This window comes from Carlito syrichta, unplaced genomic scaffold (assembly GCF_000164805.1).
Source record: "Carlito syrichta isolate Samal-C Ts95f unplaced genomic scaffold, Tarsius_syrichta-2.0.1 Scaffold316060, whole genome shotgun sequence".
Classification (NCBI taxonomy): domain Eukaryota; kingdom Metazoa; phylum Chordata; class Mammalia; order Primates; family Tarsiidae; genus Carlito; species Carlito syrichta.
In genome coordinates this window covers 282,086-299,639 of record NW_007260156.1, presented here as the reverse complement: position 1 = coordinate 299,639, position 17,554 = coordinate 282,086, and the positions used below count along the sequence as shown (strand labels likewise).

At 40.3% G+C, this 17,554-nt stretch overlaps 1 protein-coding gene across 1 annotated transcript in view; it reads left to right on the top strand.

Moving 5' to 3' along the window:
- Positions 1–603: 603 nt before the first annotated feature.
- LOC103276362 (cingulin-like protein 1) overlaps positions 604–17,554 on the top strand; it is an 81,289-nt gene continuing 64,338 nt past the window's right edge. Inside the window, exons 1-6 of the mRNA XM_021706856.1 lie at positions 604–2,221; positions 3,027–3,121; positions 4,714–4,819; positions 12,045–12,146; positions 12,656–12,804; positions 14,185–14,320. Coding sequence (XP_021562531.1) covers positions 620–2,221; positions 3,027–3,121; positions 4,714–4,819; positions 12,045–12,146; positions 12,656–12,804; positions 14,185–14,320 — 2,190 coding nt within the window. The 5' untranslated portion in view covers positions 604–619. The remainder of the gene's footprint in view (positions 2,222–3,026; positions 3,122–4,713; positions 4,820–12,044; positions 12,147–12,655; positions 12,805–14,184; positions 14,321–17,554) is intronic.

Genomic DNA, 17,554 nt, shown 5'->3' with positions numbered 1-17,554 from the left:
CGCAAACAACTGATTCCTTAGAGTAAAAGTATTAAGGTGTTTAGTGTGAAAGATTTCAAATCAGGATTGTGCATTAAAAAAAACCTGGAAGTATCTGAGAAGAAAATTAACAGTATAGGAAAAAAAGAAAAATGGCTAGCGTCAGAATTCCTTAACTCTGAGTTATTTTCATGGAAAAGTACCTAGCTCTCAAATGCTGGTAACTGGACTATCCTACTGGTTAAAAATAAATAGCATAAAGTGTGAGAAAACCAACTAAGGGGAGGGGAAAAAAGCAGACGGAACAGTTTGCAAGCTAGAAAGGGAATAATGAAGTTATGCCAAAGGCATCAGGTCATTACACCAGTTGTCTGCCCTCAGACAAGGGTTCAAGCCCAGTGTTGACAATACAATGGCCACGTGGACTCGAGGGCATCCAGAAAGGCCCTGTTTGGACAGGTCAGGGGAGGTCTGCCTTCAGCATTTGGTTCTGAAGTGTCTTGGCTGTTTAAAGTGTCTTGTTTTCTTTGGACTTTGAAGTCTCCCCTCATAATTATTCCAGTCTTCACTTAAACAGATGTAATTCTAACCTAATGTCCCCTTTTTACCCGTCTCTCTCTGGTAGCTGGAACAGTGAACCATGGAGCTGTATTTTGGTGAATATCAACATGTACAGCAGGAATATGGGGTCCACCTGAGACTTGCTAGTGATGAAACCAAACAATCGAGGAATTCCCAGCACTCAAAGGCAGGCTCCTACGGTGTCAGTATTAGGGTCCAGGGGATTGATGGCCACCCCTACATAGTCTTGAATAACACGGAGCGGTGTCTGGCAGGCACGTCTTTTTCTGAAAATGGGCCATCATTTCCAGCTCCAGTGATAAACAACCTGCCTCTACATCCCAGCAATGGTTCCGTACTAAAGGAGAACAGTGCGGAAGAATTGCGGCTCCCAGAAAACCCATATGCCCAGCCTAGCCCAGTCAGAAACCTGAAACAGCCATCTCTGCATGAAGGCAAGAATGGAGTTCTAGATCGCAAAGATGTGTCAATGAAGCCATCCCACGTGCTGAACTTTCAAAGGCATCCAGAACTTTTGCAGCCCTATGACCCTGAAAAGAATGAGTTGAACTTACAGAATCACCAAGCTCCTGAGAGTTGGTTAAGAACATTAACAGAAGAAGGTACCAACAATAAGAAGCCTTGGACTTGCTTTCCCAAGCCTAACAGTTCCCAGTCTGCCAGCCCTTCCTTGGAAGACCTGGCCAAATCCAGTGTGACAGCCATTCATCTGTGCAGCTCTGTGGTCATAGAGGACCCCAAAAAGCAGACCTCAGTGTGCGTGAACGTTCAGAGCTGCACCAAGGAGGGAATGGGAGAGAAGGCCCTTTCCCCTACCAGGAGACCCCTAACTGCCCACAGTCCACATGCTCAACCCGACACCAAGAAAACCAGGCCAGATGTTCTTCCCTTTCGGCGACAAGACTCAGCGGGAGCCGTCCTGGATGGACCTCGGTCTCGGAGGTCCTCCTCGTCATCGACAACTCCCACGTCAGCCAACTCTTTATACAGGTTTTTGCTGGATGATCAGGAATGTGCCATCCATGCTGACAATGTCAATCGTCATGAAAATAGAAGATATATCCCCTTCTTGCCAGGAACCGGGCGGGATATTGATACGGGATCAATTCCTGGTGTGGATCAGTTAATTGAGAAATTTGATCAAAAACCTGGACATCAGAGAAGAGGAAGGTCTGGGAAGCGAAACAGAGTCAATCCTGATGATAGGAAAAGATCGAGAAGTGTGGACAGTGCCTTTCCTTTTGGTCTCCAAGGGAATTCAGAGTACCTGACTGAATTCAGTAGGAACTTGGGCAAGTCAAGCGAACACCTCCTCCGACCGTCCCAGGTGTGTCCGCAGAGACCACTGGCTCAGGAGCACCGTTGGAAACAAAATGTGGGCCGCACCTTTGCAAAGCTGCAGGGAGCAGCACATGGTGCTCAGTGTGCCAACCCCAGGTCTTCCCAGCAGAGCAAAGATGGGAAGACTCCAGAAGCCAAAGGTAGTCAGGAAAGTACAGCAATGCGTGCATCTTCCATTCCAGCACAGAGTAAAAAGGAGGAGGAAGTAAAAACAGCAACCGCTACGCTGATGTTACAGAATCGGGTGGTAACAACTTCACCTGATTCTGGTGCCAAGAAAATTTCTGTGAAGACATTTCCTTCCACCTCAAATACTCAGGTAACACGAGTGTGATTCTTTTTTCTTTTTCGTTTCTTTCTAAATGATCTCGATGATGTACTCATGCTGCAGGAGACCATAGGAAGACACATCGTCAATCTTGAATCAGGAATTCCACACCTGGATTTTTAAGGATCAGATTATTCCTATAGATGATGTTCTACTGCCAGTTGTATGGTATCTGGACTCTTTCAAGTTTAGCTAGATGCCCATTGTGGTTTTTCTGTAGAGTAACTTGTCAAACACTTCAGTGAGGCTAGATTTTTCTGTTTTGTGTATGTGTGAAATCTGAAAGCATGCAGAATTTGTTTCCACGCAGAGGTTCAGTGGTTTAGGTTTGTATAGTATATTCATTTTCCTCATAAAATTGAGTGATTGTGTTAATTTCCAACCTGAGAAATTAGGTAATTCCTAATTTAGGTTAATTGTAAAGTGATGGCATGTAAGTGGTACATTTAGTGCTTTGGTAGTTAACAATAAAAAATAATGATATTGATAAAGATGATAATAAGGTTGATAAGTACCAGGCGCTATTTGTTGTATATTACAGGACTGCACCAACCTTATGAAGGTAGGTGCTATTATCTTCAATTTACAGGTGAGAAAATTGAGGTGAGGAGAAGTTAAGTAACTTGCCCAAGGTTACAGAGCTAATAATAAGTGTTGTAACTGGTTGTAATGAGGATGCTAACCTGAGAAATTGGTTTTGGAAGGTAGGAATGTGTCTGGAAGCCTCTGTTTCAGGGTTTTGCCTTCTGGCTGTGAACTTCATCCTCCTGTTCTAATAACAGACATTATATTCCAGGCCACACCGGATATCTTAAAGGGCCAGCAAGAGCTCACTCAGCAAACCAATGAGGAGACAGCCAAGCAGATACTTTACAATTACCTCAAAGAAGGGTGAGTGACTTTCCTTAAACAACAAAGTATTGTCATTTCTGGTGGGGCTCTTAATTTCCTTTCCTGAGGTCTTGTATTTTACCTTTCCTTCTTGCCCTGTGTGAGCCTTTTGAGGGTTGAGACTCAATAGCTAGAGTTTTCACGATGGCATATAAGTCTTGGATGGTAGGGAGTGGGACTTGGGGAGGGGAGTGTAGGTCAGACGTCACACTTTAAAAATTAAAAATGAATATAATTTTTAGATGACCCTTTACTCTTTCAAAACCAATTCAAAGATAGGAAGAATGTCTGCTCTTCAGGTTTGAATTGAGTTGACCATCATCTTGAATCGTTCATGCACACAGTAGTCTTTTAGAAGTTACAAATAAAAACACCTCCATTCCTCCTCAGAGTTAACCTTGGCCAGGAGCCCCTGCTTCCATCATTTTTAAAGCATGCATGAGTCACTTAAAAGCAGTGCTTTCTGTACTTATCTTGGAGGTTGGGTTGGAATAATCTGGGTTTCAGTTCTTACTTAGATACTAACTCTGCTGGAATTCTAGGCAAGGAATTTGAAGTTTCCGTTTCAGTTCTCTCATCAGATATGATTAAGAAGGGGAAAAAAAAAAAAGCTTTACAGCCAGACATGACTGAAAACCAGCCACTTGGCAAATACTCATTGATATCAAAACACTTTATTTTTTTTTTGTATTGTGCCTTACAATTATTTGTCAGTATTACAGAGCTGACAAAATAAGCACAAAATTATGATAGGAGATCTTTTAAAAAGAAAAAAGTAACCAAAATGTTTCTTTAGCTAAGAACTGGATAATAGCATCTCCTTGCAAAGGGTTTTATCATGTAAAGATTGAAGTAGAAGAGCTTTTGGTTTTTAACATTCTTTAAATTCTTTCATTTATTTATTTTTTTTAGTACATGATTTATTGACAACTGGTGAGACAGACTTTAGTGGGAGATGCCTGTTGAAGAAAATTTATTTTAAATCTTTTTCTTCTAATTGCTGGGTGTGTGGTAGAAGGTAATAAAACTTTATATGATTGTTAACTGTAAGTCCAGACAAAGGGCTGCCATGTTGACAGTCTTGGCTTGGGTGTTTTGTTTTCTTAAATATAGGCTAAACAAGTTAAGATCACTGCAGATTGTTCTTAGTGAAAGATTTAAAAGTAAAGTGTGTATGTGTGAGAGAGAGACAGAAAGAGAGAGAGAGAGAGAGAGAGAAAGAGAGAGGGAGAGAAACATTAAAGAAAAAGGAATTTCCTTTTGGAATGAATATGAGTCATTTAAATCACATAACAAATTATTAAAGTTTCACTGGATGTTTTCTCCAAGCTTATTTAGAATGTAGTTATGTCTCTCTCATGTATTTGAAAATGAGAACCGTTGTCCCAAATTGAGTGGTAACATATAATAACTTATTTAAAGACAAAATATACCTTCCTTCCTGCTCTTCTTTTGTCTACAGCCTTGATTAACTCATGCCTCTTGGATTTTATCTTCTTAAAGGGTTTGTTGTATGTGTAGCATGGCATATAAGATATTCTGAGACCAATGCTTGTGTCACTATATGTTTTCTCTGCTGTCTCTTTTTTCAGAAGCACCGATAACGATGATGCTACTAAAAGGAAAGTCAACTTGGTCTTTGAGAAAATCCAGACTTTAAAGTCTCGAGCAGCTGGGAGTGCACAGGGAAATAACCAAGTAAATTGACATTTTGTATTTTGCAGAATGCATTTACCATGGAATATGGTAAACAACTTGCTGTTTCTTTAGTCTGTACATTTGTTTATAGCAGTCAGTGGGAAGTTTCCTAAGTAGTGAGCAGCACTATTTGCCATGTTTTTAAATATTGTTAATTTGTACCTGGTCTTTTTTTTTTTCCAGAAAGGTTTTAATATATTTTATTTAAAAATATGTAAAATATAGAAGGATGGCATAAATAGGTGATGTTTAGAAGGGGACAGTAAGAATAGGAAGAATGGAATAACACAAGGATTGGAGAACTCTAGCATTGTCAGAAGCAGACTTGGAAGGTAAGTGCGAAGAGGCTTGGACTCAAACTCTGAAACTGCAGGTTGAAAGAGTATAAGGACCAAAGGCTGGTGACACTGACCGGCTCTGGTACAGAGGAAGGGAAGAAGTGGAGTAGTACCAAGTTCTTTTAAAAACAAACAAACAAACAAAACTGCCTGTCTACCTGATTGTGCTGAATTTGAGCTGGGACTTAGAGATGAAGAGAGGACAGTTAAATACTTGTCCTTCAGTCATCTGCCTGTTAGGACTCCTTTCTTGCTTCATACCCCCTCCCTGTCCCAAGGGGAGTTTTGCATGGGAAGGAAAGAGAAGATACTCAGAGGCAGATGACATGAAATTTGCCTATAGCTTCTTTTAAACTCTGGAAACATATGTACAGAGGTATTTTTTTGTCATCATCTACTATCTTGTCTTTTCTTTTATAGCTCGTTATTCCCCTAAGCACTCAGCTAACCCATGACTGCTGTCCTGCCAGCAAATAGAACAATGCTGTGTGTGTGTATATGTGTACACACACAAACATAATTCCCACTGGAGAATCTTGAAATTTTGTTTATTTGTTGGCAGCCTCTGGGAGCTCTACATAGTTCTTAAAATTCCTTCAATATGTTTTGCTAAAACTCTTAAATCCAAATGATCAACATGATTCTTGTTTTTTTGTTTATTTGCAAAGGGTGAATACAACCTTTGGCCTTGATGTTAAGATTGCGGTTGTGGGTCTCATCCTAGGAGTAATCAACCCAAACTGAGGAAGTCAGGGTAACCCTTCTGGAGACAATGACACTAGTGGTGTCTCAAAAGATACAGGATTCTCTGTGAGAAGAAGGGAAGGCAAGGTGTTCTAGGTTGAGGGAATGGCATGAACAATTATGAAGAGACGTGGGTTTGCCAGGTTTAGGCAACTGGAGGTAATTTAGTGTAGCAGGACCATAGGGCCAGGATGTGGGGAAGAAAAACCGGGTAGTGAGGACCTCAGAAATCACATAAGAAGTTTCCATTTCTGGTTGAAGTGGATAGGCTGCCATGGATGGATTTTAAACAGACATGAATACCATTGCATTTGTAAAAGTTCATTCCTTTTGTAGCTTTTGGATAGAGGTAAGATTAGAGGAAGGGAGATCAATTAAGAAGCAACTGCCAAATCAAGCAAGAGATAAGGTGAACCGAGGCTCTTAGACATCTGGCTCTGATCACAGTGCCATGACTATTTGATTGCCTACATTTCCCTGCTCCTTTTCTCTTCCCCTTATGTTCTGAATCTTAGTCTTTGCTGGCAGAGATTTTGGAGGTGTATCTTTTTTGGTGTCAGTTAAGTGATTAGGAGAGAATGTAAGAACTATCTATCCTGCCTTATGGACTGAGTCCATACTGGAAAGCAGTAAAGCAGGAAGAATTTTTGTTTGAAAAAGAACAATGTATGATTTCTCTCACTGGGTTGGATTTCGATTTCTAAAATGGATTTTTCTCATATTGCTTGAGAAAATTGGAAGTCGTGTGTTTTTGCTGACTCTAGGGTTGTAGTTCTCCTCACAGGAGTAGGTGGGGAAGTACCTCATTCCAAGTTTATCACACACAACTCACACCTGGATACAGGGACATGCGCGCCAAGATGCTGCCTTTTCTAGCTTTGATTCCTGCATTTATCTCTTCCCCTCAGCTATTTGTAGTTTTCTAACCACTTTACTGTAGGATTTTAGCCAAATCCTTTTGAGAGCATCCTCTTGTTGTTTCCATGGAAGAAAAAAAATGATGTCTGTTAATATTCATACTCAGATCAGAGATGATATTTTAAATAGACTCTCTTTAATCAGGGCCCTCTTCATTATGGAAATGTAGCATCTCAAAGAAGAAAGCCAATTTAGCTAACATACATTTATTTACCACTTGCATACAGACTATGCAGAGAGTAAGGTTAAAAATCTCACTGGCAATTGTGGAGCAATAATCTCCAGTGTAATGAAAATTTCTGTAACAAATGCATATATAAAGGACCTTGGGAACACAGAGACATGGGCTTGGGTATAACTTCATGCAACAGATGAGTCTTCAAGAAATATATATTTTTTATATTGTTTTGTTGGGGCATAACTTATATAAAGTAAATTGCATGGACCTTAGCTGTATAATTAATTGAATTTTTGACACAGGTTTGCATCTATGCAAACACCACCCAGATCAAGATACAGACTGTTCCCATCACCCAGATTTCCTGTATTCCTTCTCAATTGGTTATACCCCTCCTTCTGGAGATAATCCTATTCTGACATCTATCATCTTGATTAGTTTTACTGTTCTTGAATTTTATATAAATAAAATTTTGCAATTTATATTTTTGTATATCTACCTTCATTTCCTCATTCCTCAACATTAGGTCAGCGCGATCCATTAATGTTGCACTATTTTGTACTGAAATATAATTTTGCATTGTATCAATATACCACAGTATATACTATTGGTGGACATTTTCAGTTTTTGGCTATTAAAAATAAAGCTACTATGAAAATTTTTATACCCCCCCCTTTTTTTGGTAAACACATTTACCTACCTCTTTCTCTCTCTCCTTTCCCCCCTCCTCTCTTTCCTCTCTACTCTCCTTCCTCTCTCTCTCTTCCTTCCTTTCTTTTTTTTTTTTGAGTTAGGGTCTCACTCTGTCATCCAGGCAGGAGTGCAGTAGCACGATATGGTTTACTGTAGCCCCAAACTCCTGGGCTCAAGCAATCCTCCCATCTTAGCCTTCTAAGTAGCTGGGAGTAACTTTTTTGATTTTTTTTTTTTTTTTGTAGAGACGAAGTCTTGCTGTGTTGCCTACTCTGGTCTTGGGCTCCTGGGTTCAAGCAGTCCTCCCATTTCAACCTCCCAAAGTGCTGGAATTACAGGCGTGAGCCACTATGCGTAGCCACATTCTCTCATTTCGCTTGAGCATATACCTAGGAAAAAATTGTTGAGGTGAAAAGTAGGCATACATTATCTTTATCTTCAGTTTTTATGATGTGGCTAAGCGTAGTTTTTCTTATATTTATCTTACTTGGGGTTCATTTGAGTTCTTGAATTGATAGGTAGATGATGTTAATCAGATTTGAAGAGTTCTTGGCTATTATTTCTTTGCATTTTGCTTCTTTCACATTCTCTCTCTCCCAGCTCTTCTTAGATTCCAAGTACATGTATGTTAGATATTTTGTTGGTGTTCCTCATATATCTTATGCTCTATTCTGCGTGTGTGTGTGTGTGTGTGTGTGTGTGTGTGTGTGTGTGTGTGTGTGTATCTACTGGTGCATCAGATATTCTGGATTTTTTCTGTCAACCTTCAAATTTGTTAATCTTTTTTTCTGTCTATGTCAGTTTTCTTTTAAGACTTATTCTTCTGAGATGTCCTTAAAATAACCTTTTTTAAATCCTTCTTTAAGGATGGTTCTTAAAAGAACCATTCAATGAGTTAATTTCAGATATTGTGTGCTGCTGTTCTAGAATATATTTGATTATATTTTTATGAAATCTAATTATCTGTGGAGCTCCATTTTAAAAGTCCATTTTGTTCATAATTTTCTTTATTAAAAAAACACATTACTTATAGTTATTTTGAAGCACTTACTTGCTGACTCCAATATCTTCTGTTGTCTTTTTTTTTTTTTGAGTTGGAGTCTTATTCTGTTACCCAGGCTGGAGTACAATGGTATGATCATGGCTACCGTAGCCTCGACCTGCTGGGCTCAGGCTATCCTTCCACCTCAGCCTTCCAAGTAGCTGGAACTACAGGCGCAGCCACCACACCTGACTGATTTTTAAAAATTTATTGTAGAGATAAGTTCTCACCATGTTGTCTTGAACTCCTGGGCTCAGGCATCCCTCTAGCCTTGGCCTCCCAAAGTGCTGGGATGACAGGTGTGAGCCACCACTCCCGACCCGGAGTCTTACTCTGTTGACTCGGAGTCTTACTCTGTTGCCCAGGCTAGAGTACAGTGACATGATCATGGCTTATGGCAGCTTTGACCTCCTGGGCTCAGGTTGTCTTTCTACCTCCTCAGTAGCTGGGTCTACAGGCTCATGTTACCACATCCAGCTAATTATTTTATTTTATTTTATTTTTATTTTATTTTATTTTTGTGAGTTGGAGTCTTATTTTGTCACCCAGACTGGAGTGCAGTGGCCGCTCCTGGCCGCCGCAGCCTCGACCTGCTGGACTCCAGCGATCCTTCCGCCTCAGCCTTCCAGGTAGCTGGAACTACAGGCGCAAGCTACCACACCCGGCTGACTTTTTGATTTATTGTAGAGATGAGGTCTCGCTGCCCAGGCGGGTCTTGAACCCGCGGGCTCAGGCAATCCACTCACCTCAGCCTCCCAAAGGCACGGGATTACAGGCTGAGCCACCGAGCCCAGCTTATTTTATTTTTTATAGAGATGAGGTCTCTCTATGTTGACCAGGCTGGTCTTGAACTCCTGGGCTCAAGTGTTCCTCCTGTTTTACCCCTCCCAAAGTGCTGGGATAACAGGTGTGAACCATCATACCTGGCCTATTGTCTGTTTTATCTCTTAATCGCTGGTCAGTTTTGCATGTCTAGGCTTTTTATTACACACTAGACATAGTAGATGATAAATTATACACGTTCTGGATTGTGTTCTCTCCCCTGAAGAATGTTGAGTTTTGTTTTGACAGTTAAATTACTTGCGGTTCATCTTGATCATGTATGCTTGGTTATTTTAGGCATTGTTAGGGTGGGTCTATGTGAGTTTTTGTCTTTGCTCCTAAAACTTGACCCATGTTCCTGTCTTGGGTTTCAAATAAATACCAGGATGTCTGCCAAACTTTCTCTATTTTGGGTGAGTTGGAACCTAGTGTCTCCCTAGCACTGGACAACCTATGAAGTCTCTGTTGGGTTCTTTGCCTCCTGGCAGCTCTTCTTTCCTGGCCTCTTAGAATCTCACCCTGCTTTCATACAGCTTAGGAATCATCCAGGAATCCAAGGAGTGTTTTTTACAGGTTTTTGGAGCTGCTTCTGTGAAGCTCTGTCCTCTCAGATACCCTGACCCTGGAATCCCTGTATGCTTACCATCTCTAAACTCTTATCTCTGTTTCCTTCATTAGTGAGTTGTCACTTTCTGTTTGGGCTATTTTCCCCCCTTAAATTAATAAACTTTATTTTTCTGAGCGGTTTTAGGTTCACAGCAAAACTGAGTGGAAAGTACAGCGAGTTCTTGTACCCAACCTCACATGTGCCCTTCTTCACTGTTAATAGCCTACATCACAGTGTACATTTGTCACAATCAGTGGGCCTATACTGAGACATTATTATTACTCTGAGTCTATAGTTTACATTAGGGTTCAGTCTTGGTGTTGTACATTCTACGAGTTTTGACAAATGAATAATGACATGTATCTACCAGCATAGTGTCATACAGAATAGTTTCATTGCCTTAAAAATCCTCTGTGTTTTGCCTATTTGTCCCTTCCTGTCCCCTAACTGCTGGTAACCAGTACTCTTTTTATTGTTTCCATAGTTTTGTCTTTTCTAGAAGGTTACGTAGTTGAAATCATATGGTATGTAGCCTTTTCAGATTGATTTATTGAGTAATATTCATTTAAGCTTTTTCCATGGCTTTTAATGGATTGGTAGCTCATTTTTTTTTTTTAGGGTTGAGTAATATTCTGTTGTCAGATGTATCACAGTTCATTCACCTCCTAAGGACATCTTGGTTGCTTATGAGTTTTGTCAGTTATGTATGAAGCTGCTGTAGATATCCATATACAGGTTTTTATGTGGACATAAGTTTTCAACTCATTTGGGTAAACACTAAGGAGGGCAACTGCTGGGGCATATGGTAAGAGCATGTTTAGTTTTGTAAGAATCTGTCAAACTGTCTCCCAAAGTGGCTGCATCATTTTGCATTTCCATAGCAACGAATGAGAATTTCTGTTGCTCTCATGTCCTTGTCAGCATTTGGTGTTTTCAGTGTTTTGGATTTTGGCCATTCTAATGGGTGTGTAGTGGTATCTCATTGTTATTTTAATTTGCAATTCCCTATCGACATTGTTTGGGCTTTTAAAGTTTTACTGTGCTGTGGTTTGGAAATGCAGTTAGGGAGAACCCAGAGTGAATGTAGGACTAACCTCCTGTGCCGTAATCCTTTTAAAGGATTTTAGTCTCGTATTGTTTTTCAATGCCTGCAAACAATTGTTTTATACATTTTTGCCTGGCTTTCATAGTTTTTGCTGAGAGGGTAAATCTGATATTAGCTACTCTATGACAAAACCAGAATTTGAACAATTGTTTATTGAGATTTTATTAAATGTAGAAGTGTTAGGTTCTATAGATACAGAGATGCATTAAACATAGTTCCTGCCCTTCAAAAAAGTTTATAATATAGTAATTCTCAAACTATTCCTAAGACTAGTAAAGCTAAATGGTGTTCTGCTGTTTAGATAGAAAAATAAGTTGTTTTTTACAGTTTACTTACAAAAAGATTTTGTTGCTAATTTTTTGTTAAGCACCGATTTCTGTGGCCTGGAATGTAGAGAAGGTTTTATAGTTTTACTTATCTTAAATTTAATACATTAATACTTTATAATCTACAGAATACATAAATGACCTCCAACAAATATGCCACCTATGCAAGTTTTAGTCATATTGAACTTGTGTCGAGATATCTGATGAAATAATTCCTGTGACTGTGGTAAATGCTGTAGAGAATAAAGTTCACTGGAGTCCCGGTTGGGCAGGGCGGGGGAGGCAGCATGTTTGACTTTGCCTGTGAGGTCCAGGAAGGTTCTCTGTAGGGGTGGTATTTGATCTGGGTCTTACAATGTTTCGTATTATTCCTTATCTATGATTGGGGGGAAGAGAATTGAAATAAAGTATCCTTAACACTTATATTAGGATATCTTTGCAATTAATTACAGGCTTCTAATTCCTCATCTGAAGTGAAAGATCTATTGGAGCAAAAAAACAAGTTGACCCTAGAAGTGGCTGAACTTCAAAGACAGCTTCAGCTAGAAGTCAAGGTATCTGATTTTTCTTTTGTGTTATTTTTTCTTGGTTGATAAAGAATATTTTGTGCACATCAGGATACCCAGGTGAAGTGAAAGCCAATTTTTTTCCCCCAAGAGAAACATTCCTTTCATCACTGAGTAAATTCCTGTGTATTTGGCTGCTGCTGTCCAAAGAAAAAAATTTTTTTTAAAGTAATCAAAGCATATAGACTCTGCTTTGACAGACTAAAAGAAACACTGTTGGATTCAGGCAGGCCAATGGGAAATAAATGTATATAAAATATCTGAACTAAATAATAGAAATAGCAGAATAAAGTTTAGCTGTGTTTTTATTTTACAAGTATTGCAGTTCATCAAATATAAATATTTGACACTCTAGTTGTGAACTCTTGTGCTTTAATTATGTAGTTTGATAATATAAGTACAAAGCCATGGAGTCTGCTAGAATTTAGAAGTGGGCTTCTGTGGGATTGTGTCAGTGGACAGTGGAGGTACTTTGAAATCACACCTATTCATGTTAGAATCAACAGAACATCAAAGAAGAGAGAGACAGAATGAGAGCAAACCTGGAAGAGCTCCAAAGCCAACATGACAATAAGGTGGAAGAGAACTCCGTGTTGCAGCAACGACTGGAAGAAAGCGAAGGGGAGCTCCGGAAAAACCTGGAGGAGTAAGCTCTGGGTCCCGAGACTGTGACGCTTCCTGTGTTCTCATATCACATGTAGCCAGAACCTTTTTGTCCTTTTAATACTACCCAGCCTTCCAAATATTTATCGAGGCTGCTGACCCTTCCTTTTCCTCCCCTCTTATCCTTGTAAAATTGTGAAGTTGGCGACATGCGTAGACTAGTAAACAGAAAGGTTAATAATTATTAAAATTCTTTGCGCCCCTTGAAGTGTGTCTTATAAAGTTTCACCACTTAAAGTGCATCTCATAGCAGGTAAGTGGGAAGCAGGGAACAGTGACTGGTGATATCTAATGACAAATTTCAAGGATCCTAGGCCCAACCTCTAAAAAACACATGTTATGTGGCCTCTGCCATCTCTCAGCTTGTGAATTTTATCCTGAATGGTGCTGGTGTCTGTGATGGGTGCTTATACCTCCTTTGAGTCTACAGGAAAGGAAAGTCAAGTGCAAGATGGCCCTGCCATTGTGATGTGTCAAAATCTGTGGCAAAGGGATCTAAAATCAAGGTCTGAAAATGCACAGTGCCATGATGCCCTGTGGACATGACTGAAGCCCTAAGTGGAGGGTTAAGCAGGACTGAAATCTAGAGAGAAATTCAAGAAAACTAGGGCATTGTGTAATAAAAGCATTTAATTGCCCTTGCAATTTTGATGGTGGAGTTTTTGCTTTTAAAACATTCATAGAGGCTAATTTCAAAAAAGTTAGTAAGAAAAAATAAATTTAGGGTATAGTAAAGGCTTTACAAAGTACAAAGGTACAGTAGTTGTGAGTTTGGTTTAGAGCATAGGTTGGCAAACTTTTTTCTTGTCAGATGGTGATTATTTTAGGATTTGCAGGCCAGAAAGTCTTTTTAGCAACCAGTCAACGCTGCCCTTGAAGCGTGAAAATGGCCACTCATAAATGAATGAGCATGACTATGTTCCAGTACCACTTTATTTACAAAAACAAGCAGTGGGCTGATCTGGCCCATGGGTCATAATTTGCTGACTCTCCTGGTCTAGAACACGGGTAGTGGAGAGTGGGAGGGTGGGGTGGCTTTAGTGAAAAAGTATCAACAAAGTTGGGTTTTGTGATTTCCTCATCTTGTATGTCTAAGTTCTAGTACCTATATGGTCTCCTTTTGGAGAGAAAATATCTCTGTATAACCTTCTGGTTTGAGTTCTCATTTGTCTTCTTGTTGGGGAATTAGGCCATAACCCTGTGTTCTTACCAGGTGCCTTTTCAGGCTAGTGATTCTTTGCTCAGTGTGCAGCAGAGAACAGGAGGCTCCTTGGGGTTTTAGATGACCTGTGTGACCTGAAATCAGACCGGACAAAACTAAGTAGAGCCCAGGGGGGTCTCTGATGGGTTCCTTCCCCGCCAGGTTGTTTCAGGTGAAGATGGAACGGGAGCAGCACCAGACTGAGATCAGGGATCTCCAGGACCAGCTCTCAGAAATGCACGATGAATTGGACAGTGCTAAGCGATCCGAGGACAGGGAGAAGGGGGCTCTGATTGAGGTAAGTGGGGATGTGGAGTCAGGTAACTGAACAGGCCCCACCTGCCGGGAGAGGGTGGGATGGATGGAGGAACCTGTCATTTTCTGTTGTGCATTTGTTCCATCTGTGTCTCTGATTAGAGTCTGTGAGAGCATCGTATGTGATAGTTTTTAAACATTGTCTTAGGAAAATTTTTAGCCATATAGAAAAGTAGAAAGAATAGCACATCATCACCCATGGACCCCCAACATAGATCTAACAGTTGTCAGTGTTTTGCCACATTTACTCCATCCATTCATCTATCCATCATCCTATTATTTTTTGTTTGTTTACTAAGCCATTTCAAAGCATGCCTCACCCTAAATTTTCAGCATACTGTTTTGAAAAATTAGGGAATTTTTTTACATAGCCACAATACCATTATCATACTTAAGAAATGAATAATTCTTATGATATAATAATTCTGATAGTCTTTATTCAGAATTTCCCAATTGTCCCCCAAATTTATTTCATAGTTGTTTTTTAAATCTCCTAAGCAGGCTGGGCTCAGTGGCTCATAATCCCAGCACTTTGGGAGGCTGAGGCGAGTGAATTGCCCGATCCTGCAGGTTTGAGACCAGCCTGGGCAACTTGGTGAGACCTGTCTCTACAATAAATAAAAAATTAACTGGGCGTGGTAGGGCACACCTGTACTTCTAGCTACTTGAAAGGCTAAGAAGAAAGGATCGCCTGAGCCCAGCAGGTCGAGATTGCGGTGGCTGTGAGCAGCATGCCCCTGCGCTCCAGCCTGGGTGACAGAGTGAGACTCCAACTCAAAAAACAAAAACAAAAAACCAATTTTCCAAGCTAGGATCCAGTCAGAAATCACATATTGCTTTCATTGTTATATCTCTCAGGTTTCACTTATCTTAGTATAGCTCCCCTGCCCCCCTCTCCGATGCCCTTGCTCTGTCTTCCAACCCACTGACCCACCGAAGAGACCAGAGCTGTGCCCCACATTCTGGATTTGTCTGATTGTTTCCTTATAGCATCCACTAACTTGTTCCACTCTCTCCTGTATTTCTGAAAATTGGAAATCAGATCTCAGCACTAATAGCATCAGGTTAAACTTTGGACAGAAATATTTCGTTAAGTATGAGATTTATGGAAAAAAAATTTAGGGACATTAAAATTGCATCAGTGCCCACATAGTACTTACCACAGGTTAAGTTTTAATTGTTTAAGGTTCCCACAGGACTATAAGCTCCATGAAGGCAGGGTTGGCTTAGCATTATGTCTGCAAAAGCTGATAGGGTGCCTGGGATGGATACCAGTCAGGAAATATTTGGTGAATGGTTGAATGCATCAATGATGAGTGAATGAATGAATGAAAAAATGCATTTGCTATGTACCTAGGATGCCTATCTGGCTTCTGCCTACGAGAGTTATTAAATATTTGGCTCTTATTAACCTATGAGTCAGTGGATATGTTCAACTCTTTCCTCCGCTTAGCATTTATTTATTTGTTTGTTTGTTTGCATTAGAGTCTCACTCTGTCACCCAGGCTGAAGTGCAGTGGCATGCTCACGACCACCATAGCCTTGACCTGCTGGGCTCAGGTGATCCTTCCTCCTCGGTCTTCCAAGTAGCTGGAACTACAGGCATGCGTCACCATGGCTGACTAATTTTTTTATTTTTTTTTTATAGAGACAAGGTCTTGCCAAGTTGCTCAGGTTGGTCTCGAATCCCTGAACTCAGGCAATCTTCTCACCTCGACCTCCCAAAGTGCTGCGATTACAGGCATGAGCAACCACACCTAGCTAGGAATGTTGGTTTTGATTGTTCACATTTTTTTGTAGGGAATACATACAATTGAGAGTCAGAAAAAAGATAGGACTTTTATCTTTGCACTTGTTTAGATATTTGATATTTGCTATCACATTATCGTCACTTGTATTTTGGCATAATTTTTTGTTTGTTTGTTTTGTTTTGTTTTGTCTTGAGTCAGGGTCTTATCCTGTCACCCAGACTGGAGTGCAGTGGCATAATCATAGCTTACCACAGCCTCAACCTCCTGGGCTCACAGGTGATCCTTCTGCCTCAGCCTCCTGGGCAGCTGGGACTACGGGTGCACACTACCATGCCTGGTTAATATATTTTTAATTATTTTTATTTTTTATTTTTGTAGAGACGAGGTCTTGCTATGTTGCCTAGGCTAGTTTTGAACTCCTGGGTTTCAGCAATCCTTCCATGTCAGCCTCCCAAAGTGCTGGAATTACAGGCATAAGACATTGCACCTGGCCTTGTATTTTGGCATAGTTTTGAAATTTCTTTATAAGTTTTGGTTTGTGGAAACAGTCCAACAAATAAATGATACACAATTTAGAAAAAAGCCAAAAAAAAAAAGAGTCAAAAAATAAAGATTCTTTGTTAGTGTTTCATTTTCTTCTGCCTCTCCCTTAGGGCTTAGGTGTTTTCTTTGTTCTGTTCTTGGGGTTAAAAACTTCTGGCTCTTAAGTCCCTGGGGCTCTCCTTGAGTCTCAGTTGTCAACTGTTTTCTCACTCCCTTCCTCTTTTAGTTTTGAACTAATTCCCCAGGAGGGATTTTAGTTCCTGCTTTTTAGAACTTAACCTTTCTCTTCCCCATGACTTGGCAAGTGTGACAGGAGAACGATTGTGGCCACACAGCACAGGAGTTCTCATGAAATCATTTTTCACATGGGTGGAGGAGAATAATTTTCTCTTTTCCCCACATGTTCATCTCTCTGGCCCTATTAGACTTTTTCTCCTGAGAAGGCCTCAGCCGTGTTCCTTACTACCCAGTAATACTCTTTTTTATCAAATGATTTCTTAAAACCCACCACATTCTTGGTATTATTCTGCTTTTCATGGCCTTGTCTTCGCTTGGGGCTCAGAGATACAAAGACAAGGACATTAGAATGAGGCTTTGAAAATATGTGTATGTATCCCTGAACATAAAATGACATTTTATAATAATACAGACACTGTTAAACCCAAATTTCAGAATCCGAGAGACCAACAAAGAGCCAGCTCTGATGCAAACACACAAGGGTCTTTATTCAGGCTCGAGTCTGGGCTCACGCCCGAAGCAACAGCTTCAGGGACGAGAGCCCCGATCCAGCATGGCAAGCAGTTTTTATATATCATTACAGAGGGAGGGGAAAGAACTTTAAACTTGTTTTTACATGATAGGGTAATTTCTCCTAATGGTACGGGAGCACTTGGGATTGTCTGGTCTGCTCAGCTACCTATGAT